This window comes from Anolis sagrei, chromosome 1 (genome assembly GCF_037176765.1).
Source record: "Anolis sagrei isolate rAnoSag1 chromosome 1, rAnoSag1.mat, whole genome shotgun sequence".
Classification (NCBI taxonomy): Eukaryota; Metazoa; Chordata; class Lepidosauria; order Squamata; family Dactyloidae; genus Anolis; species Anolis sagrei.
Genome location: NC_090021.1, coordinates 31828171 through 31853821, shown reverse-complemented (window position 1 = coordinate 31853821; position 25651 = coordinate 31828171). Strand labels below are relative to the sequence as shown.

Genomic DNA, 25651 nt, shown 5'->3' with positions numbered 1-25651 from the left:
TCAGCTTCTCATCTTCCAAGGAGCCCTTCTTTGCAGATTTTTATCATTTCAACCTGATCTGCATGGATGGTGTGTCACTTTGTTTTGTATTTTAAACATGTTTTAGTATTATTTTTCCTTGTGTGGTTGAGAAATGCCTTGGAATCTTATAAAGGAAAGTTGGGATGTAAATTCTGTAATAAATAAAAGTAGTAGGTGCTATGAGTGTGCAAATATATGCATAAATAAAGATGATAACAATGAGTTGCAAAATCCCAGTCATTATAAAATGCAGAGTGTTTGTGGTGAAGCTAGGAGTTTGTTTCTTATGAAAATCAGTCCAAACCAGAGAAAATGGGGAATGAGTGAATTTATAAACCCTGCCTTGTCTGTGAGGCAAACATTTCATGCCTTTCCTCCTCAAAGCTTATATCTGAGCATGACACTGTTTGCTGGCATCTCTATTCCCCATAATGAACGAGAACCGTGTATGTTCTATAAAATAAATGACATAATTTATACAAGTCGTTCAGAATCTGATTTTCTTGGGAGGCAGTTTGGATTATTGCAGTGCAGCAACTCCTTTTGTTTAGTACAGCGCATATAAATAGCTTTGGCTACATGAATCCAGCATCCACTGGGGACAAAGAGCTCCCAACAGTTGTTATTTCAGCAGTTGCATTTTACAATAGAAATTTCTGCATTTTATTACTCTGGCTGAAAGGAGATTTGAAGAGAGCAGAAAGTGATAGGAGAGAAAAACCATTTGCTTTCCCTATTCTGTTTGTCCCATTCTAGCCCTGAGCTTGGAAATGTTACTTGAGGGAGTCCAAATCCTGTTGCTTCACAATGCTAGTTATTGCACTTTTCTGATTTCTTTTACAGTCAGAAAGTACCTGTGGTCTTTTTGCTTTTTGTTGTCAATTGCCTGTGCCAATGTGGTTATGCCTGTTGCACTCCAGGCCTGGGAACACCTATGACCACAGCACCACACAAGAGTCCAGAGTATAAGCAAACAGTTTATTGTAGAAACACATTAAAAGCATAGGCAAAAAAATCAGGAATAAAGAAAGTAGAGGTATAATCCAAAAAGGTTTAGCAATAGATGATAGTCCAAACAGTACTATTTATGTATTATTTATTTAAAACTTTTGTATCCCGATCTTCTCTACCTCCATAGAGGGACTCACAGCAAATCAAAATGTCTTATGTAGATTCCTAGGTAATAGTCCAGGAATAACCAAAAAGTCACAAGTACACAATAAGTCAATAAGCAAAAGATATACTTAGTAAAACTTGAGCATGAATATAAAGACAAGAACATAGAATACTTCCAGGAAACTTAAAATCCAAAACCAAGCTTTCACTTGAAACAAGAACCAGGGAACTCAGGCCTATTTTCACACTTGGAATGCTACGTTACCTGAACTAACTCTTAGGTAAACAACTTGCTAATTAATACGCACCCATGAAGTCATACCTTTCCCCACAAAATCCCTCCCCAACTTTCCCACGTAAATTCTTGGACCTACAATGCCTATTTTCTGCTCGGATCTGTAAATGAAGACTTTTGTTGATCTCCGTAATTCCAGGTGTTTTCTCCTGAAAGCCTTCTGTATCACTTATCTCTTTGCCTGACTCCTTATCTAATGTTGCAGTTTCTGTCCTCTCTGACTGACATTGAAGCTCTGCACTTTCTGAGTCAGATTTCTCAGAGAGAAGCATCATTCCCCTGACTTGAATCTTCATCACTTCAAGCCCCAGGAAATCCCACAGGCAATCCCACAATCCTCTGAAAATCATCAGTGAACCTATCAGCCTCAAGAGTCTCAGGCTGATCTCCAACAATGCCATTAACCTCATTGTTTGTGTCTTTGTTTTACTGTAGACCAGAACTTTCCACACATTGCATGTTCATAACACACTTTTTAGACATGCTTCATTTTGAGACACAGTAATTCAGTTTTATTAGCAAACCAGAGGGAAGGGCTGCTGTTAGGGGCTTAGAGACCACATTGGCGCTCCTTGGGAGTTTGTGGCGCCGTACCCGCTTTCTGTATCTGATTTTAAAAATTAAATAGTTTGTCCCAAAATACTTCCCCACGTGTCCTGTAGAACAGTTTCACCTTGGTTTTGAAACCCTGGCCTGTTTTATGCCCAGGATAAGTCTCTAAAAACATACACTCATTCACTGTGTGTTTTTTAAAGAGGCATTGGGGTGAGGATGGAAACCATGACAGAATTTCCGACACATCCCTTGGAAGGCTTGAAGTTATTTGTGGCTGCCCCAAAACATTCATCACAGGCCTCGTATCCACCACCAACTGCAGGGAGAGAGCATTCTCTTTGGCTAGTCCTTCCCTCTGGAATTCCTTCCCATTTGAGGCCAACCTGGCTCCCTCCTTGCTGTCCTTTCATTACCAGTCAAATACCTTTTTAGTTAGGCAGGCTTTGACAACTGAGTATTTCCTAGGGAGGGGCGATTATTCTTTGGTGATACATTGTTTTGATAAGTGTTGATGAAGTACTTTGGCCACATAATGAGAAGGCAGGAAAACTTAGAGAAGACAACGATGCTGGGCAAAATGGAAGGAAAAAGGAAGAGGGGTCGACCAAGGGCAAGATGGATGGATGGTATCCTTGAAGTGACTGGCTTGACTGAGATTTGGGGAGAAGGTACTACACAAATCAGCTGTGTTGTTTATTAGTTCAGTTGCTTCTGACTCTTTGTGACCTCATGGACCATCCCACACCAGAGCTCCCTGTTGGCAGTCTCCACCCCCAGCTCCTTCAATGTCAAGCCAGTCACTTCAAGGATAACATCCATCCATCTTGCCCTTGGTTGACCCCACTTCCTTACACAAATCAGATCAATAACTAAAAGCTGACTGTGAACCGTCTCGTATGAAGCACTAGTTCTCTTTAGGTTGGGAACAGGTCTGATGTAATCTTTTTCCTTGGAGATGTATTCAAATATGTCTTCCTGCGCTGGCAGACTGAACTGAACTGAACCCTGCAGAAACATACTACCTACTACGAAAGCAGGTGTAAACTTACTGTTAGTCTTTGAACATTTGGCTAATTTGTTTATACCTTATCAGACAGAAAACAAAGATTAAGCAGTAAATCTTAACTTGGCTCCTAATGTTGGAAAGAGAATTAAGAAGAATGTTGATTTACCTTCCTAAATTCCACAGCTAGTTTAGTTTTTTTCCTCCTTTGTGTACAAAACCAATAGTATTTCTCGGGGTTTTCTTGTATGGCTGGTGTGTGGTATACCTTTTACATCATTGATGAGTATGTCCATGTTTCTTTTCCCCCCTCCAGGGACTCCTGTTTGGTTCTTTGTGAAAATTGCTCCAATTCGAAATGAACAGGACAAAGTTGTTTTGTTTCTCTGCACTTTCAGTGACATAACAGCTTTCAAACAGCCTATTGAGGATGACTCATGCAAAGGTTTGTTGTTGTTTTTCTTTCTTTTTCTTTTTTTTACAAACACATATTAAATATACATGTTGTAGCCTTGTTTCAAAGAGTTTTAAGGTTTTTTTTAATTCAGAGAAATAAATAAGAACCAGATTGAAGTAAGGACGCATGGTCTGTACTGATCATATTGTAAGTTTAGGGGCAGTGAATTAGGTTTTTTTTGTTAGTCTTCTACTTGTAATGCACCATGTACAGTGATGGCGCTATAAAAACAAATTAATTTTACTGCTATAACGACTGCCAGAATGGCATCTATATCAACAAGAAGGACAAGACAGATATATAATCTTTATATCTACAAATTAAAGTCATGTCACAAAAACAAAAAGGGTGGAAAGGAAAATTAGACACATGTTCTTAATGCTACAACGTTCTCCAGTCTGGAGTAATGGCTCTTGGATAACTATGAAGCAGACATGGATAGCTTCAAGGGAATTGTTCCTCCTCAGCTAAAACAGGCATGGGCAAACTTTGGCCCTCTGGATGTTTTGGACTTCAATTCCCACAATTCCTAACAGCCTCAGACCCCTTCCTTTCCCCCCTCAGCTGCTTAAGGGGGAAAAGGAAAGGGCCTGAGGCTGTTAGGAATTGTGGGAGTTGAAGTCCAAAACACTCAGAGGGCCAAAGTTTGTCCATGCCTGATCTAAAGTGTACTTCAAAAGTTTTAAAAACTATTTATTACTATTGCACTTCAGATTTATCGATCACTTTTTGACTTGAGTTTAATGATTATAAGTACTGTATAATAAAATCAAGTAAATATAGTCTTGCATAAGAAGTCTCAATGAAAATATGATCGCATCAAGACAAGAGCTAAAAGCAGTTACCCACTTGGTAAATGACAAGTGGAGGCTCAGATACAAGAAGGCAAATGATATCCCCCAAAGGAACTGTTTTCAATGGCCTTTTAAGAATAAAGAGAGCTGTCTAACCACTATCTTAGACTAAAATATCGATTTGACAGCAAAAATACTTTCCTGAATCTGAAGTGGGAATTCTCTCCACAAATTAGGTCCATGTCTTTTACACATTATTTCTAGGGAAATAGGAAGTGGAATCTGCTGCCTTCATAAAAATTTCGATATGTGGTACCTGTTTCCCCCAAAATAAGATGGGGTCATGTATTAATTTTTGCTCCAAAGGATTTTATTTTTTTACATGTATAGCTGCCTGGATGCTATTTAAGAAATAATAATAATAATAATAATAATAATAATAATAATAATAATAACAACCTTATTTATATTCCACTCCCCAGAGGGACTCAGGGCAGATTCCACATATAAAAGGCAAACATTCAGTGCCTGAATACAATACATCCATAGTAACACAATTTAGCAACCCAACATATAAACACAAATTATGACTTAACAACTAGGGCTAAATAAAAAATGCATCCTGTTATATCAGACATAAGAAAAACATCAAACATCAAACAGAATTGATACAAGTCATTCCATCCTTTATTCTGCTTTGGCTAGACCACACTTGGAACACTGTGTCCAATTCTGGGCATTGCAATTGAAGGGAGATGTCGACAAGCTGGAAGGAGGGTGACTAAAATGATCAAGGGTCTGAAGAACAAGCCCTATGAGGAGTGGCTTAAGGAGCTGGACATGTTTAGCCTGAAGAAGAGAAGGCTGAGAGGAGATATGATAGCCATGTATAAATATGTGAGAGGAAGCCACAGGGAGGAGGGAGCAAGCTTGTTTTCTGCTTCTTTGGAGACTAGGACGCGGAACAATGGCTTCAAACTACAAGAAATGAGATTCCATCTGAACATGAGGAAGAACTTCCTGACTGTGAGAGTTGTTCAGCAGTGGAACTCTCTGCCCCAGAGTGTGGTGGAGGCTCCTTCTTTGGAGGCTTTTAAACAGAGGCTGGATGGCCATCTGTTGGGGATGCTTTGAATGTGATTTTCCTGCTTCTTGACAGAGGGTTGGATTGGATGGCTCATGAGGTCTCTTCCAATTCTATGATTCTGTGATTTTAAGGTGAAAGTGCTAAACAACAACTTAGCATGAGGAACATAGGAAGAACAACATTGTATGCAACATCCTGTCTGTACCAGTCTGATACTCTCAAGATGGAGCACAATGCCCATTGTCTCAGGCAGCTGACTGGGTTTTGGGCAGCGTTCTTCCCCAGCGTTGTCTGGAGATGCATGTTATGGAACCTGGGGCCATTAGTGTAAAAAGCACATACTTTACCATTGGCTAATAGACCTTCTTCATAGGTTAGTACTAATGAGGAATTATTGAAAACAGCAACAGTTAATGAGATCTAAAATTATCAGTGAGGGTCAACGTCCTATATGTGATGTTTTAGAATAGATTCTCAATTTTCCTGCTATGTGTGAAACCAAGCTGCAAGCAAAAGTTCTGTTGAGCTCCGTGAAATAGACCATGACATTTTGGGTTTTTATATTCTGAGGGCAGCTTGTATTTTCACAGTTTCATCATTGCTTCCAGCCAAGGCATACCATATAACATGGATCGCATTTATATTTTATGATTATATTTATTTATTTGTATTTTCATAAACTATCCTTCCAAAAATATCAGGGCAGAGAACAATAAATACAATATAATGGCAATAACTGTAAGATGTAATAAATGCAATAAAACATAATTACAAGCCACAATCGAAGGTAGCAAAATATATTAGATGAATCCACTAGAAATATCTTGGCCAACATAATTCTGTGATGCAGTTTTTTTTTACATTTCTGTGGGGAAGATGTGCCACAAATGGGTACTATTTGCCATAATATAATACAGCCCCCCCCTCCCCGGTGGTGCAGTGGGTTAAACCACTGAGCTCCTGAACTTGCTAACTGAAAAGTCAGTGGTTCAAATCTGGGGAGTGGGGTGAGCTCCCGTTGTTAGACCCAGCTTCTGCCAACCTTGCAGTTCAGAAACATGCAAATGTGAGTAGATCAATAGGTACCACTTCAGTGGGAAGGTTACAACACACCATACAGTCATGCTGGCCACATGACCTTGAAGACGTCTACAGACAACGCTGACTCTTTGGCTTAGAGATGGAGATGAGTACCACGCCCCCAGAGCCAGACAGGACTAGAATTAATGTCAAGGCAAACCTTTACCTTTACCTTAGTACAGAGGAAGTGCTTTGCCTTTAGATCTTTGGGACAGTTTTTATGCTGAAGCAGCCTCAGTTTATTTTCTTTGTCATGTTGTCTCACCATTTGATCAAATTTACCAAATGAAATCCTTCCCTACCTTTTGAATTCTGTGCTGCAGTCAAGGCCATTGCATTTTCATCTCCTTCACTGCCTAATGGGAATAATCAGTACTTGTCTATTGTCTGTGTTCAGGAAACAGCTCCTCAGACATTTGTAGTGATATCTCCTAATAAGATTAGGTGGATGTAAACATGGCTTCCTTCAGTCTAGGTTGCAATGGGACATCCACAGACCTTGTTCCATTAGAGATGTTACTGATTCTTGCTTTCCCTCTGGTTTTGTTCTCTTCATTCTTCCTGTTTTACATGCATCATGAAAATTATTATTCTCATTTGTTCTACATTATTCCAGCCTGTCACTTATCTAAAGCTAGGCAGTAGTATACAAAGACTGCAATGAGATAAAACATTTTGATAATGTTTTCAAACAGAAATCCACTTATAATATCCAAAGTCAGGCCAACAAAACCAAAAGAGTCTTTAAAAAAAAGACAAAGAAACATCTGCAGACTGGATTTTAATTTAGCATGACTCCCACCCCCAATGATATGCGGTCAGTGCTCTATATTCACTTATTCTGTGTCCTTGTGTTTAACAATCCACAGCTTGAAAAATACTTTTGAAATTCCAAAAAAATATATAAGAGACACAATTTTGCTTCACTATTGTATATAATGGGAGTTGACCATCCATGGCTCCATCCTGGAACCAAACTCTAGGAGATACCAAGGGCCCAATGTCATCTCTTGTTTCATCTTTATTTTTAGAAGCTTGGATTCCTTTAAAAAAAGAATTCAAAGCATTTTATAGAATACTAGCCAATTCCTGCCATTCATTACTGTGGCCCAGTCTGTGTATGTGTTTTGTGTGTGTATATGTGTATGTATATATTTGTGTATATTTATTTATTTATTTTATTTATTTATTTGGTATGCTTGTATACCGCTAATATCTCAGCCTGTGCGGCGACTCATTGCGGTTTACAACATGTTAAAAATATACAATTCACTTAAGCATATAAAATTAAAATTAGGAATACATACAAAAAACATACACAGTATTGGGCCACCAATACAGATCGGGACATCTCATAGTTAAAATCATCATCCAATTCGTTATCTTGATTGCTAATCCATGGTCAGGTAAAACAACACATCAAAGATCAATTGAAGACTTGCTCAAATATCCAGGTTTTTAGTTTTTTCCTAAATGCCATTAGCGAGGTGGCTGATCTTAATTCAGTAGGGAGGGCATTCCAAAGCCGGGGGGCCACCACAGAAAAGGCCCTATCTCTCGTTCCCACGAGCCGCACCTGTGAAGCAGGTGGGATAGAGAGAAGGGCTTCTCTTGAAGATCTAAGGGTCCTGGTGGGCTGATAGGCCGAGATACGTTCGGATAGGTATGTAGGGCCAGAACCGTTTAGGGCTTTAAAGGTCAAAACCAGCACTTTGAATTGGGCTCGGTAGCTAATCGGTAGCCAGTGAAGCTGGTACAGCAGAGGAGTTGTATGCTCCCTGCGCCCAGCCCCTGTTAGTACCATGGCTGCCGCCCGTTGGACTAGTTGGAGCTTCCGGGCCGTCTTCAAAGGCAACCCCACGTAGAGAGCGTTGCAGTAGTCAAGACGGGATGTAACCAGAGCGTGGACTACCGTGGCCAAGTCAGACTTCCCAAGGTACGGTCGCAGTTGGCGCACGAGTCTTAACTGTGCGAATGCTCCCCTGGTCACCGCCGAAACCTGGGGCTCCAGGCTCAGCAATGAGTCCAGGATCACACCCAAACTGCGAACCTGTGTCTTCAGGGGGAGTGCGACCCCGTCTAACACAGGCTGTAACCCTATACCCTGTTCGGCCTTGCGACTGACCAGGAGCACCTCTGTCTTGTCTGGATTCAATTTCAATTTGTTCGCCCCCATCCAGACCGTCACAGTGGCCAAGCACCGGTTCAGGACTTCGACAGCCTCCTTAGTAACGGGTGGGAAGGAGTGACAGAGTTGGACATCATCTGCGTACAGATGACACCGCACCCCGAAACTCCGGATGATCTCGCCCAGCGGCTTCATGTAGATGTTAAACAGCATGGGGGACAGTATTGAACCCTGAGGAACCCCACAAGACAAAGGTTGTGGGGTAGAGCAGGAGTCCCCCAGTGACACCTTCTGAGACCGTCCCTCGAGGAATGACCGGAGCCACTGCAGAGCAGTACCTCCGAGACCCATTCCCGCGAGGCGTCCCAGAAGGATACCGTGGTCGACGGTATCGAAGGCCGCTGAGAGGTCGAGTAGCACCAACAGGGACACACTCCCCCTGTCGAGCTCCCGACGGAGATCATCCACTAAGGCGACCAAGGCTGTCTCGGTACCATGTCCCGGCCTAAAGCCAGACTGTGCCGGATCTAGATAATCCGTGTCTACCAAGAATGCCTGGAGTTGTGAGGCCACCACACGTTCCATGACTTTGCCCAAAAAGGGAAGATTGGAAACAGGCCGATAGTTTACCAATTGAGTGGGGTCCAATGATGGCTTCTTCAACAGCGGTTTTATCACAGCTTGCTTTAAGCTGGCTGGAAAAATGCCTTCCCGAAGGGAGGCATTAACCACCACCTTAACCCACTCGGCCAATCCCCCTCTGGCCTCCTTTAGAAGCCAGGATGGGCAGGGGTCTAGGATGCATGTGGTAGCTCTCATTCCTCCAAGCACCTTGTCCACGTCCTCAGTTTGAACCAATTGAAATGAATCCATCAAAATCGGACAAGCAGATGCTCGTGTTACGTATATGTGTGTTTGTATATATATATGTGTGTGTGTGTGTGGTTTTGTGCATGCATTGTAATGCATTTTTGTTTTGTTTTTTTGGCTTCTTAAATCTCTTCTGCTGTGTTTTTCAGTGTTTTTCTTTGTGATGGTCACTCGTTGGCCTGATAAGTGTCTTGTGTTCAAATTTGGTGTCAATTCATCCAGTGGTTTTTGAGTTATGTTAATCCCACAAACAAACATTACATTTTTATTTTATAGATAAATGCTGTGGTAGCACAGTGCCACTAGCTGTAGGAAAGGCTGCTAACTGGAGGGTCAACAGTTCAAAGCCACAAGTCAGGTTGAGCTCCCAATTGTCAGTCCTAGCTTCTGCCTACCTAGCTGTTCAAAAGCATGCAATGCAAGTAGATCAATTGGTACCACCTTGGTGGGAAGATAAAAGGGCACCCGATGCAGACATGCCGGCAACACAAATGGAAATATCTATGGACAACAATCTTCTCGGTATGGAAAAATTGAACAAGAGCAGCTCCCCATGGCCAGAAGTTGAGCTTTGTCTCCAGACGCCAGAGATGGAATAGGAGAAGGTTTTACCTTATCTGTGTATTGTATGTTATCCTTAGTGTAAAAAGGTATTGAATGTTTGCCTTATTTGTGTACTGTAATCCATTCTGAGTCCCTCCAGGGAGATAAAGCGGAATATAAATAAAGTGTATTATTATTTATTATTAAAACATCACACATACATCTTGCAATATATACAAAATATATGTAATCAATAACCTGAAAACAAACATTATAGAAATGTTAGTATGAACGCCAGTTTGGTTAAGGGGTTGGAGTATTGAATTAGGTATCTAATGACAAGGATTTGAAACAGTACTTGGCCATGGAAACCTACTGTATGATTTTGGGCAAGTCATACTCTTTCAGCTTCAGAGGAAGGTATAGGAAAGTTACTTCTGAACAGATTTGCCTTAAGGTTGTTACAAGTCTCCCTCTATGAGCCAACTAGGAGATTAAGATAATCTGGGTAGGCCCTGCTCTTGGTCCCACCTCCTTCACAGGTATGATTGGTGGGGATGAGAGACAGGGCCTTTTCAGTGGTGGCCCCTTGGTAAGTGTTCAATTAGTAACCTACAAGAATAATGGAATAGTGCATTTACATTTTGGAATGGCCTGGACTACAATTTTGGAAAATGTGATTTTAATAAGTGTTTTGAAGGTTTGATAGGTGTTTAATGATTTTTAATATATTTGTTTATTTTTATGAATGTATGTTAACATGGCATTGAATCATTGTCTATGTATGTAAGCCACCTTGAGTCCCCTACGGGATTGAGAAAGGGGGGGGGGTATAAATAGAGTAAATAAATGAATAAATCAGAAATGACTTGAAGGTATATGATAATAAGCACTACAGCAAAATAGTGTAGTCAAGAGCTGTACTGAGGCTTGAGAAATCAAGAGTCTAGTCTCCATTGACCCATACAACTCCCTGGATGACCTTGGCATGCCCACTACTCTATTTCAGCTTCACCAACCTCACACATTGTGGGAAGGATAAAATAAGAAGTAAAAGAATGTATGCAGCTTTATTTTATTGAATTTATGGTAATATTTATACTCCACACTTTATCACAGGACCTGAAATGGCATACAAAAAGTAAAATGAGTTAGAATGGAAGAAACAGAAAATTATCAAAGTATTTAAGAATTTTAGAACTGCTCAATAATAATAATAATAATAATAATAATAATAATAATACACATTTTTTATATTCCTCTTTATCTCCCCGGAGGGACTCAGAGCAGATTACAGTATACAGATATAAGGCAAACATTCAGTATCTTTTACACAGTGGACAACAATGACATACAATACACAGATAAAGGTAATGGCCTTCCTGTTTCATCTCTGGCGTCTGGACGTGATATTCAACTTCGGCCATGGGGAGGTGCTGTTATTCCATTTTTCCATTCTGAGAAACCTGTAGACATCTCTGATTGTGTTTGCTAGCATGTCTGCATGGGGTGCCCTTTTCCTTTCCCGCCGAGGCAATACCTTACTTTAACAATTTAATCCCATTGCATGCTTTTAATCAGCTAGATTGGCAGAAGCTAGGGCTAAAAGTGGGAGCTCACTTCAACTAGTGGCTTTGAACTGTCAGCCCTCTGGTCAGCAGAATTCCTGCAGTTAGTAGTTTAGCCCACTGCGCTACCGTGGCTTCAAAGGCTTAAAATAATCTTGAGTATACAGAAGGAAAGAAAGGATGGATATAAATATTACAGAAGAAGATGCAAATAAGAAAACAGTATTGACACACATAAGTAAAACTGTTCCAGAACCATTCCTAGAAGCAGTAGTGAAAGAAACAGACTCTTATGAGGATATATAAGTATAAAACAATCCTTCCTTTCAGCACCATGGACACCAACTACAGTAGTACGGCAGCTATGCTAATACTTGTCTGCCAGCTTCATTCTTTAGTACTCCAGTAAAAATGCCTTTTTTCATTCCTGTTCTTGATCTATGATTATACACATGCAGTGAACTTGAAAATGCCCCATCTAAATTCACACATGCAACTACACTTGCAATTAATTGGAAACAGATTTGTGTGTGAGCTGATCTTTATGACAAACTGCTTACATAAGTTCCTTTCCACCCAGTCAGAGTGAAACATGTAATTTTCACATGTTTGAAAGCTGCCCAATGCTAAAAAATAGCAGTAGTTTTCTCAGATGTTTGGGGCACTATTGGTTCAAGGGGTTAATTTTATATTCCTCCCAGATTTGGCAGGGGGAGATGGGGATGACGGTAGAAGGAGGAGTTACAAAGTTCCAGTCATATAAAATGTAGGTCAGACCAAACTTTGTTCATAACAGTGCCTAGAAAACTGAGATTTTGTTAAAGTAAGGTCTGATCTTTGTTGTAACAATATGTTGTCTTGCTTTCAGGCTGGGGAAAGTTTGCCCGCTTAACCCGTGCCCTCACAAGCAGCCGGGGAGTCCTTCAGCAGCTTGCCCCAAGTGTCCAGAAAGGAGAGAATGTTCATAAACATTCCCGTCTTGCTGAGGTAATGACTGTTTTATTTCTCACCTGCACATTTAAAGAGCACCCAACTCTTAGAACAGAATACCTGTGGGAAAGTGACCCAAGTTGAGCAAGCCTTACCTGGAAATCCAAAATTTGAAATATTTCAAAATCAAAAAGTGTCCTCATGAGTTGCAGAGATTATGACAGCTTCACTTTCTAATGGTTCATTGTACACAAACATGCATAACATTATTAAAATATTGTATAAAATTATTTTCAAGCTATATGCAGGAGCCCCTGGTGTCACAGTGGGTTAAACCCTTGTGCCAGCAGGACTGCAGACTGACAGGTCAGCAGTTTGAATTCAGGGACAGCAGTTTGAGCTCCCTCTGTCAGCTCCAGCTCCCCGTGTGGAGACATTAGAGAAGCTTCCCACAAGAATGGTAAAGCATCAAACATCCGGGCATCCCCTGGGGCAGCATCCTTGCGGATGGCTAATTCTGTCACACCAGAAGTGACTTGCAGTTTCTCAAGCTGCTCCTGACACGAAAAGGCTATATGCATAGAGTATCAGTATCTGTGCATGATGCAAAGTGTCATTGTAATTGGCTATGAATGACAGCTCTAAAGAAGATTCAAAAAAACAATTTTTTAAAGTTTTAACTATGCATGTATGTTGATACAATACATATAAACTGGGTTTATAAAAATAATATATTTCTAATGAAGCACTACACAAATGTTAGATATTTTGGTGTTACCCCTTTGATGGTGTGACAACCCCTGCAACCCCTGCAACCCCGAGTGATATCACTTAATGGGTGGCCTCCTTGAGTTCCTTCTTGGCAGGGAACTGTGCCACTAGCAAGGCTCAGGAGGCAGCAACAAGGAGTGTGCGCTCCAAACTTGGGGTAGTTGGTAACTAAAATCTTGTAAAAAATTAGTTGACCCATTTTTGCCTTCCCTCATTCTGCCTAAATGAAGGAATGCTGCTACTACCAGAAAGAGAGTATCAGTGTTAGTGGTTGGAGGATATGAGAAGTTGTTTGGGGCAAAGTGGGAAAGAAAGAGGGACTGAGTGAGATATTTCTTCTGCACAATCTTACGAAACATCAGTATGCAAGGCATATGGTAGCTCGGTGGATGAATCGATGTGTGTGTTGACTCCAGATAATGCAGAGATGGAAAATGAGTGTGTGGACAAAGGGGTGAACCATTATCTTCCTCTGCAAGTATATTTTATTTTATTTCTGTTTTTTAAAAAAATATTTCAAGTTGTATGATTTCTGCTTTCAAACCCACTTTTTGCCCCCTTTTGACCTCTGTGTAAATCTAGCAATGCAATTATATTCTTTGGTCTGGCTTGAAGAGCATAGGATTGATACTAAATCCTTTAAGGTATTAAGCTTCAAGCTATGCCTGCATAGTTGAGCTAGAGAGGCAGAAGGCTTATTCCTCCAAACTAAGCTACCAGTTAGCCAGTAATGTTCCCTCCTGTGAGCTAACAGTTGCAGTGCGATAGTCCTTGTATGAGTAGCTTCTTTCCAAATTCTTGGATGTATTGCAATCAGTGTTTCCTCTATGGAACAACTGGTATCAGTAAATAATTTATCATTAAAGGAAATGCCTGAAACCAATTGTTTCTATGTGTCATGGACTCATATCTGGTGTGTTCAAGACACCAGAACCCTCCGTTCTGTGAATTCAAAGCCAAAGTCGAGGAATGAAAAACATTTGGGGCCCTGCATGGGAAAGAGCCTGATAATGTGATTAAGCTCAGATTGGAAAATCGGAAGGCTGGACAGAGGAACTTTTGGGAGTTGAAGGAGTAGGGCTTTTGGGGTATTGAACTGAGAAGTTGCCTGCGTTTTCTTCATTCATAACTTTGCTGTATAGTGGTAAGGTAGCATTAAATACATTTCCAAGACCTCGTTGTGAGTGATTTTAACTTCTACTAAGACTCTGCAGTCATCACACTGTGTGCAAGCTTTCTCACAAGCTGACTATGGATTGGCTGGTTGCTTTGAGTAGAATAGTTTTTCCCTTCCATTAATATTTTTGTCTATAAGTCTTGTAAAAGGGCAATTTTGTTGCCTGCTGTACAGCAGGTGAGGTTTTGGGGACTCTAGTTGGAACAAAACAAAAATGAGAAAAACATAATCTAAGTGAGAGAATAAAAAGAAAATAAATACCTTGTGATATTGCCAAAGCCTCTTATTTTTTTAAAAAAAATCCCCATTTGTTTCAGCCTTATCACAGCTTGACCTTTTTCAGGGGCCAAATCCTTGGGCTACATGTGTAAAAAATGCATATTGCAACTTTGGAAATTTCTAAAAATCGAATAACATCCTGACCTATCAGCAGCACTGAAGTAACATTCATCTCAGTCATCTTTTCTACCTGGAAGGGGAGACAATGTAGCCTTCTTCTTGATCTCTGTCAGCAAAATGTCTTGGGCCAGTATTCACTATATGCGTGGCTATCATTATAGCTACATCACCTATTTTCTTTCTTATTTTTAATAATATGTTTTTGATGTTACTGCTGGGTCCAGGCATCCTAGCCTATTTGCTTATGCCATGGAAGCTCAGGCTGAACAGCAGCCATCTGACTGAAATATAGCAGCAGATTGTTTTTATGGACGTAGAATTCCATATTATGAACTGGAGATGGGATAGAATATAACAGGGCCTTTTCTGCAATGGCACTACAGTTGTGAACCCCCTCTATCTGGAGGTCTGTTTGCACCTATGTTAGAATAATTTCAGCTAGCTGGCATCTCCCCCTCCGATGTGCGACAGGAAGTTGCTGCTAACTCTGAGAGAAATAAGGTTGAACACTTTCAGCCTCCTCCCAGTAGACTGAAATCAAGGAAAAGCTTCATGAGAACTACCACTCCTCTTAATGTTCCCCCAGCAACAGCAAGAGTATTCCTCTGGGCAACTAAACCAGGATTCCCAATTGGATGACGCCCCACGAGGGTCTTCCTCCAGGGGCAAACCAAGAATGGGCAACTTGGAAGTACCTGAAAGGACTCAGAAGTGGAGTGGGCAGATCAAAAGGCAACCTGACAAAATGGAAGAATTCTCCACCTTGTGTGACTGTGGAGCAGAACAGAGAACTCCACACCTGTATGCTTGTCCACAATGCCCTGTGTGATGAATTCCCTACCTGTTAGGCTAGTAAAGGCTCAGAAAAGTAGGCCCAGGAAGTCCAGCAGCTATTTTGGAGGGGTGCCTGCGGGTATCCATCTTAGATACTTATTTCCTGAAGGGGGCGTGCTTAGGAGCAGCTTGGAGGGAAATGAGGGGCGTTAGTGATTGGCTGGGGGGAGAGTGGGTGGAGCTTAATTTGAGAAAAGAAAAAAAATGTCTCTAAGGGGATGTTTTAAAATCTGACAGGGCAGATTAGGTCTGGGTGTCAGAGAAGAAGTAGATTGTGCCTGGGTGTCAGGGAGAGAAGATTAGAGTTTGGTGTGAAGAAGAGAAAGGTTAGGGAAGCCTGAAGTTGGTCAGTTAGCCAGAAGAGTTAGTGAGTGAGAAGATTTACAGCTATTGGGAAGGATAGCTGGGGGAGTGGAGTGACAGATCCAGGGGAAAAAGGACTGTCTGTGAAGAGTTTGGGATTGCTGGGCAGAGAGGAATCCTGTCAGTAATTTCTGGAGGGCGAGAGGAGTGTTATGTGCAACTAAGATTTGAACTGTTTAAAGAAACCACACACTTTATTCAACATTAAAACATCTAAGCTTAACACCTGTTTTGTTTAAGTTCTCTCAAATAAACAACATTGTTTTATTGTTCACAACATCTGGCTCATGTGTGTTTCTATGTGAGAAGTTTCCAAGCGGTTTACTGCAGAAGTCAAAGTTTAAAAGGTGGTAGTGTATATTTTAAAATAGGAATCTCTTCAATGTTACCTCAGAGAACAAAGCCTGATGCGAATCTAGCACATTCTAGCCTAGAGAATACTTCAAATAAGCCAAAGGCTTGGCATTTCTCTTTAGTGTGGTGGCGGCCAGTGTTCTTTTGAAGGGGTTTGCAGCCAGAAGATTGTTCCAGCTTATTCAGCTTTTTGATTTTTAATTAAAGAAGCCACATTTTTTTTACAAGTGGTGGTACAGCTTGTGGGATTTTAGTCCCTACCTCTTACATCTTGGTGGCAAGTGTTGCAATTTAAAAATAAATAATCCCTTATCTTTTATATTTGGTGTACAGCGGTTGGGATTTATTGCCAAATAAGTCCCTTTCCTTTATACCATGCCTCATGCATAGAGGAAGAATTGTTTAAAGGTATAGACAATGTGGTCACTGCTACACATTTTGGGTCTAATATTATTTAACGGTTTGTGCTCCCTCTATTTTTATCAGTTTTATACTTACTTATGCAATACTTTTGACATGAAATAAATAAAAAGAATAATTTCAGCACTAAATTATTATTTTACTGACACAAAAGCACAGTATGTCACAGCAAACGAGATCTATATGCTGGATTTCGTATATAAAAAAAACACAAGTCGAACACTTCCCAAGCGTCTAGGACTGTGTGATGTATTTTCGAATGATGCGCGCAGATCCAAATAAGGTGGCCTTTTGCAGTTGATAGATCATGATTTTGTCAATGTTGATTGTTTTCAAATGCCGGCTGAGATCTTTTGGCATGGCACCCAGTGCGCCAATAACCACTGGGACCACCTGTACTGGTTTATGCCAGAGCCTTTGCAGTTTGATTTTGAGGTCTTGATAGTGGTTGAGTTTTTCCTGTTGTTTTTCCTCAATGCGGCTGTCACCTAGTATGGTGACAAGAATAATCCAGACTCCCCCCCCCCCCCCCCCCCACAATCGTGATGTCTGGTATATTGTGTTCCAAAACTTTGTCAGTCTGGATTTGGAAGTCACACAGTATTTTTGCATGTTCATTTTCCATGACCTTTGCAGGTTTATGATCCCACCAATTCTTTACTGCTGGCAGTGAATCATCTGGGCCACAGAGTTGTCTTTGTTTGTAGTCCATCTGTGTCAGCACTAAATTATTATTATTATTATTATTATTATTATTATTATCCATTCTATCTCCCCAAAGGGTCTTGAGGCTGAACTGATTTTATCCAGGCTGCACATGTTTTATGGCTATCTCATTCAAGATTGTTTTAACCAGTTTTAAGCTGTCTGTTTTTAAATTGAAAAACGATTTAATATATTTCAAGTCTTTTGAACTTTGTAATAATTTATGGCTCTAATCTGATTTTTTTTTTGGCAAGTGGCTCTGAGATCTATGGACAAGATGTGGCATATCAATATTTTAATCAATCGATCAATAACAGAATCCAGAATGATGCCCATCAAGCTCCTTACCCTAAATGTTCAAAGGTCTGAGTGAGGTGTTAACGGTCTTTCGTTCTTTCCTTCAGCAGTATACAGATGATTTATAACTTGAGACTTCAGTATTACTCTCTACTGCATCTGTAAAACTGGGTTTTTAGCCATGAAAGCTCATGCTGAAATGAAAACCAGTTAGTCATAAAGGGTTGTCAAATTTCCTCCCCCCTCCCCTTCCTCCTTTATTTTAATGGACATCACATTCTTCAGGAAACAGCCAAAAAACATGCACATCTATGGTGACACATTTCTAATGCTGATTAAATGCCATGTTTTAGGGCTTTGTACTCACATTTCTTTTGATATAAAACTATTCAGAACTTTTAAAAAAGTCTGAATGCAGTAGTCTTAGAATCTGTCGGTTAAATGTCTGATAACAGATACAATCATAAATTATATTTGTTGAGAGATTTCAAGGCATTTTGATGACCCTAAGATGACCCTATCATGGGCTTTTCTGTGATAGTCAGATAAATTGTCACAGTATTTTTTTTCACAGAGAGTACTTTTGATATTTTGCTTCAGCTTTAAATTGCTCATTTGCTATCTATTAGAGAATTCCATGCTAGCCGGTCCATCTGACAAGCCTGTGAATGAATTAAAACCCTGACAGCTGGTGAGTTAATTATAAATAATAAAGGTCAAGAACATGCTCTGAACATATGAAATGTGTATTATTAATTGCCAGTTAAATATTGCACTCATTATTTTACCATCACTGAGCCCAATTCTCAGCTCCAGCACATTAGAGCACAGCTGGTATCCGAAGTCGTCTAAGAGAACAATAAGAAAAAAGAACAATGAAATGAATATTGTATAAGGATTATGAAAGATGTTGAAAGAAAAACATCTGTATCGCCATCTACAAGAATGTGAGAATTAGATATGTTTCAAATACAGTCTTATGTGCTCCTCAGGCTCATAATTTCCTCTTGACCCATAATTATAATTGTCTAGAATTTGGTAGTGATGTGTTACAAAAGCAATTTTACTTCAAGTACAACTTCAAACTAAAGAAAGGAGACTCTACCTGAACATTAGGAAGAACTTCCTGACTGTGAAAGCTGTTCAGCGATGGAACTCTCCTCCCTGGACTGTGGTGGAAGCTCCTTTGGAGGCTTTTACGCAGGAGCTGAATGGCCATCAGTTGTGGGTGCTTTGAATTCAATTTTCCTGCTTCTTGGCAAGGGATCAGACTGGATGGCCCACGTGATCTCTTCCAACTCTATGATTCTATGATTTTACTTGGAACACATTAATTTGGGGAAATAGTCAAGGCATCATGATGTTACTTTAACATGTCTAACAACTAACTGATAGGTTTTCAGTATAAGAGTAAAATCATAGAATCATTTTAGAGGAAATGTTTCACTTTTGGAGTGTTTTTAAGTGATTAAATTAAAAAAAACCCTAACGTTAATATATTCAGATTGAGTAACAAATTCTTTTTTTTTAAAGTCAATGCTTGTCACATTATCTCCAATATGTTTGCAAGCTGCATTATGGGAGAATCAATTTATTTTCAGCAACTGAAGGAAACTTTATAATATCTGTTGTGATAGGTTGATCGATTAAATCTTGGAATACTTATTTTTGGCATAGTAGAGGGATTCTGGGAGTTTCAGTTCAAATTTTTTGAAGCTCATGGACAAAGATTTGGAAGAACAATTGTGGTGTCAGGTCTTGGTTAGGATCACACAAATCGTGGTACTTATTCATAGAGCTTTATAAGTAGATGCAAGTCCATGCAGTGAATATATTCACTGAAAATATTTTTTAACTTTTCCCCTCATCCAACAAATATTCTTAGAGGTGCTTTCAAAGACCAGTCATTCAATAGTTCCTTCTTTCAGGCTATCTAAAATACATAATATCATCAGGAAAGGGGATTTTATGGAGACAGGAAAAAAAAAATCTGGAAAAGCAGGCACTAGTTCCTGTTTATAAAGTGAGATTGAAATAGCTCAGGCATCCAAATCTTTCTAAGGTGCATCTGCACTGTACAATTAATGCAGTTTGACACCACTTCAACTGCAATGGTTCGATAGGACTCATTCCCAAGTATATGCGTATAAACATTCTGTGATAGTTTGAGGAAACATGGCCCACCTAAGTCCTTAACTAAATAATAAATTAAGAGTTTTGACTTTCATGTGATGGGGACTTTGCCTGACTGTTTTTCTTTTTGCTGCAGGTCTTACAACTGGGCTCTGAAATCCTTCCACAGTACAAGCAAGAGGCACCAAAGACTCCGCCACATATTATTTTACATTACTGTGTTTTCAAGACCACATGGGATTGGGTCATCCTGATTTTAACCTTCTACACAGCTATTTTGGTCCCTTACAACGTCTCATTTAAAACCAAACAGAACAATGTGGCCTGGCTGGTAGTGGACAGCATTGTCGATGTCATTTTTCTGGTAGACATTGTGCTTAATTTCCATACCACTTTTGTCGGTCCAGCTGGGGAGGTCATCTCAGACCCAAAGCTGATCCGCATGAATTACTTGAAGACCTGGTTTGTCATTGACCTTCTCTCCTGTTTGCCCTACGATGTGATCAATGCATTTGAAAATGTCGATGAGGTGAGTGCAGTTTTGCTTTTATGTGGAATTTCCACTGGAATCAGATTGCAGACTTCATGCTAGTTCTTTACCCATCTATGTGGGGTTATGATCCCCAGGTTGTGTCAGTCTGTTTTTGTGTGATATTATTTCTGGCACCCGCTTTTTGCTTGATATTCAAGCAGTGCTTTTTATTCGTCGGAGCATGGTCCAGGGTAACTCCCAGGTATTTCGGTGTGCTGAAATGCTCAAGTGGGATTCCTTCCCAGGTAATCCTCACAACTCGAAATGCTTGTCTGTTCTTAAGGTGAAAAGCACATATCTGTATTTTAGATGTATTAGGAACTTGCTGGTTTTTATTGTAATAAGCAGTAAGAGAATCTAAAACTTTGGAGAGCTTCTGTTCAATCATTTCAAATCTGCCTGTTTTAGCGGTGATGGCAAAATCATCAGCATAGATGAAACTCTCTGTCCCTTCTGGCAGTGGCTGATCATTTGTGTAAATGTTAAAAATTGATGGAGCAAGCATGCTCCCCTGAGGCAGGCTTTGGTTTGGTGGTAAGGTAACTCCACTGGGATCCCTAGATCTGACTTGTTGGAATTCTCTTGTAAGTCAGGATGAGAAATCTTTTATTCAAAATTCAGAAATTGCTTATCTTAGTCATATTATATTTGATAAAAAAGGGATTTCTAGAGTGTAATATCACCAGAAGGAAAATGACACAAGTTTCAGTCATTCTAATCCAATGCATTAAGGGCCATAACATCACATTCTGTTCCCTTTGGCGTTTTCCCCAATCCCCTATCAGGCCTCCTGTGCAAAGAAACATCCTCCTCAATTGCATCTCATTTCCTATTGTGCTGCAGCATCACAGCAAGTGCCAGCTCTCTAATTTTGGATCTAATCATTCTTTACTCAGGAGTGAACGTCAGTAAAGACCCATCCTGGCAAACCAGCTCAAGTTTAAAAATCAGCTGTCATTTATATGTGAAGGGCCCTGGAGAATATGACTGATGTGCCTTGTAAATCAATCCACCAACACAAATGCCTCTGAACCTGTTGGCTTTTTAAAAAGTAAAGTGCTTGTTGTCTCTCCTAGATCATCCGCTCCAGAGATTTTGTGTTCTTGCTGTTACACTTCACTGTGTCATTCCTTAATGTTGTGTTGACTTTTCCTTTTCAACCCAGGAAACTGTGGTAATGTTATAGGAGGGAGCTGGAGCAGGTCCCCTCCATGTGAAGCCTCTGTTGAGTGGAGCATTTGCTTAAATTATCATGGAGGGTGATTGTGTCAATTTCAATTATTTTCCTGCACCCTCGTAATCAGGGGGTGCAGCATGTCACCTCTGGGTTACATGTACATCTCAAGCTTTTTTGCTGCCTTCCTTACTTTTCCAATTGTCATCAAATGATATCAGCATCAGCTATCAAATTCTGACATTCTGGAGTAGCATAGATGTTGACCCATGGATAAGTGGAACCAGGCTTTTTGGGTTGATTTTTATTTTACTAAAATTCCTAGATTTATACATGAGTCCTTGTATAAGTCTATAATGTCTATAAAGTAATATAGTCTCCAGAATGTATTTCTAATTCAACCAAGTGCATCATTCCATATATGAGCATGAGCACTAAGGAATGGTTTTCTTTGGTCTGTTGATTGATTAGCATAGCAAATAAAAGTAGGTCACATTTCTGCAAAGTTGTTTATGTCCATGTCTTTTTATGATAAATTGGACGAATGTCTCCAACTATCTGTTGTACTCCAGGCCTGGAAACACCCATGACCACACAAGAGGCCAGGAATATAAGCAAACAGGTTATTGTAAAACACATAAAAAGCATATAAAAAGCATGAATAAGAAAAAAGATGTATAATCCAAAAAGGTTTAGCAACAGGTGATAACCAAACAATAATCCAAATGTCTCATAAAGTACCAGAGGTGACAAAGTCCAGGAACAGTCAGAAATCACGAGTACAGCGTAAGTCCCCAAGCAAGAAGGTATAATTAGTAAAAACTTGAACAGGAGTACATGAACAGGAACATAGAAAACTTCCAGGATATTAGAATTCAAAACCAAGGCTTGACTTGAACCAAGAACAATAGAACTCAGGCTTAGCTTCTCACTCTAACACAGCATTGCCTGAACTGCCCTTAAGGTAAACTACTTGTTTACTAGACACCCATTAAAGCATCACATCTTCCATGAATTTTCTCCACAACTTTCCCACATAATTTCTCAGATAGGCATAATGTATTTTCAGCTCTGATTTGTAAACAAAGACTTTTGTTGATCTCTGTAGCTACAGGTGGTTTCTCCTGGGAACCCTCCTTATTACTCAGCTCTTCACTCAATTTCTTATCTGCTGTTGCTATTTCTGACTCCTCGGACTAGCCTTGACACCCTGCACTTTCCGAGCCAGTTTTCTCACAGAGAGAAACATCATTTCCCAGACCTGAATTTCCCAGACTTGAGAGCTCATCACTTTGTGCCACAGGAAATCCCACAATCCTCTCTAAATCATTAGTTAAACCATCAGCCTCTGGCTGATCTACAACCATATCAGCTACCTGCTGTGGATCAGAATTTGCCTAATTTATAATGTACAAAAGTACTTTATGCGTCATGATTTTTTTCAGTGGATGTGCTAGTATACATAATAACAGATGAGATAACCATAGCATGCCTGTGCTCCTTGACAATAGATGCAACATAACCCATTTAGATAATTGTGCAAGGTCTATCGGTCTGATGGACCCGTTAACGAGCCAGGACCTTGCCCCACTCTGCCATACATATTAGACATACTGATCAGACCTTACTTTTGCTCCAAAAACTCACCTGGTTCTTGATTCACGTTGAGGGAAAGATGCTGAGGCATATTAGCAATCCAAGATGCTCCTTTGTATATGTAAATCTCCAAATTTTTATAGTGTTTCTGTTTATATGATTGATCTCTAGTTCACTTGCTCCTTAATTAGGGAGAGGAATTTTATGTGAAAAATCATTATGATTTGTAAACATGCTCAGTTGGAGGTCTTTACTGTATTGGACCCAATTGTAGATATGGTTAGAGATGCCACATTGAAACGGATGGATTTAAAGTTATTCCAACCTAATTTGTAGCACTGATTTCCATGAGTCTACTTCTAAGCATAACTAGGTCTGAATTCAACTCATTTTGGAGGAGACTGACTGTGTTAGGTAAGTGATAAAAAAGTATGACATGAGCCATACTACTTTATTGCTTGCTGATATTAGCTAAATTGAGAACCATCCTTCATTCTTATTAGTCTTGATGGTACAGACATGCCTCCTTGAAGAACTGCAGGGGGGAGAGATTAAATATAAATGCAGTGACGTTTGCTTAACGAGATAAATTAGAGAAACATTTGACGCTGGGCAAGGAAGATGTTTATTTTCCAATCTAAACTAATGAAGAAGTGACATAGCAAATAAACAAGCAAACAAGAAGCACCAGAAATGCATATTGTACTCTCTTAAGAAAATGAAAAGTGTTGAAATCTGATCATGGAGTGGAGCAGAAGATGGAAAGGATTGTTGAATGAATGATTACAAAATAAGTATGTTAACAGAATGGGCAGTACATTACTTTAGCCAAAGGTCTAGTGGAAAGAATTGCTTCTATTCAAATGTGAATAGTTCAAACACTCTTAAGGAAAGTAGTTTGCTGAAGTCTTAGTAAAGTTACTTTTACTAAGGTGGAAGGAATTATTTCTTTCTGCATTGTTTATTGGGCATACAGTTCCATGATTGTCCACATCTCAAGAAACTCAAAATGTTATAAAATGTTGCACATTAAAATGTTGCACATTAAAAATAATATATATCTATTTTGTGGTGTCTAAAGTGTACTTGGGCAAGGTTTACTAATCAACTAATTTTGACTAAGCAACAGGAACATCATATGTCTCCCTTTCTTTCTCACTAGCAGTGAAAATAGCCATAATATCAAAGCAAATAGCTAACAATTTAATGCCTTTTCACTGTTTGCATCCTATATACCACAACTTATATTTTCTCCACTACCATGTCTTCCATTGCAGGTGAAACATTTTTCCTTTCTGAGTCATGGTTAAGCAAAGGTTCTATTTCTGAACCAACTGGCAAGGTTACTTTGCTTTTAAAGAAATGATTCCAGTGAATTATTGCATGGTAGGATGGAGAAAGCAGCCACATAAGCTTCTCAAGCTATATAAAGATGAAGAATTAAGGACTAAATTACACCCCAGGGATAATAGATGGTAATATCATTTGTCAAAGAAGAGCAATTGATCTTGTTAAGTTGTGCAGTACTTTCGAAAATGGCTGTCGGCACCACACTTTGAACTGCTTAGAAAGGAATATGTGCTTTAATACCCTTATTCTATGGCCATTGCATTGAAGTAGAAGCCTATATCTCAGGAGTGGCTGGGAAGGACATAACAGTTCTTTCAATATGATTGAAAAATAAAGGGTCAACAGTTGCTTCCCCAGTATTCTGATCTTCATGGATAAGAAGATCCATCATTGGGCCCTGATCTTCTATAACTATAGAATTTGATTCTATAGTTGCTGGTGTTAATCAGCAAAATCTGTGGCAAATCTATGTTAGAGGAATGTGCCACACAACACGGAGCACCGTTAGGCCACAAGACATAATGTTTTTAATCTTTCAATTGCTAAGTGACACAATAGAAATGGAAAAATTACTGCAATCTCATTGCTGCAAATGGCAATGGCAGATTATTCAGAGGTATTGCAGGTGTCATAAACATGGAGCAGAAAGGGGCACGTATAGTTTGCAATATTTCCAAATTAAAAGCACAAATAATATGGACAGCATTAACATTGTTGTTTGTTTTGTGCCTTCAAGTCATTTCTGAATTACAATAATCTCAACGTGACCATATTATAGGATTTTTCTAGTCTCAGACATATTTCTTGCCCAGGCTCACCCAGTGACTTTCCATGGTCAAGTGGGCATTTGAACTCTGGTATCCAGAATTGTAGTCCAGGGCTCAAAACATTGCATTTTGTTGGCTCCATTGCAGCAGTTAATACCACTTTAAAACTGCATCAGTTTAGCACAAATATTAAAGAATATTGATAATATTCAGATTAAATGATCTGGTGGAGTCTAAACTATTATCAATTGAAGTGCAAGATCAGTCATAAGAGAGCTCCTACCCTTAGGCTTATAACTGAATAGACCTGATAGAGAAAGAAAATGGAATGG

General features: G+C 39.6%; 1 protein-coding gene across 2 annotated transcripts in view; it reads left to right on the top strand.

Moving 5' to 3' along the window:
* KCNH1 (potassium voltage-gated channel subfamily H member 1) overlaps positions 1-25651 on the top strand; it is a 309132-nt gene that overhangs the window by 53294 nt on the left and 230187 nt on the right. For both annotated transcript variants that reach the window (XR_009629959.2, XM_060754331.2), the window contains exons 4-6: positions 3307-3435; positions 12386-12504; positions 20037-20429. Coding sequence is in view for 1 of the 2 variants with exons in the window: in XM_060754331.2 (XP_060610314.1) it covers positions 3307-3435; positions 12386-12504; positions 20037-20429 (641 nt within the window). In the remaining variant the exon portion in view is untranslated. The remainder of the gene's footprint in view (positions 1-3306; positions 3436-12385; positions 12505-20036; positions 20430-25651) is intronic.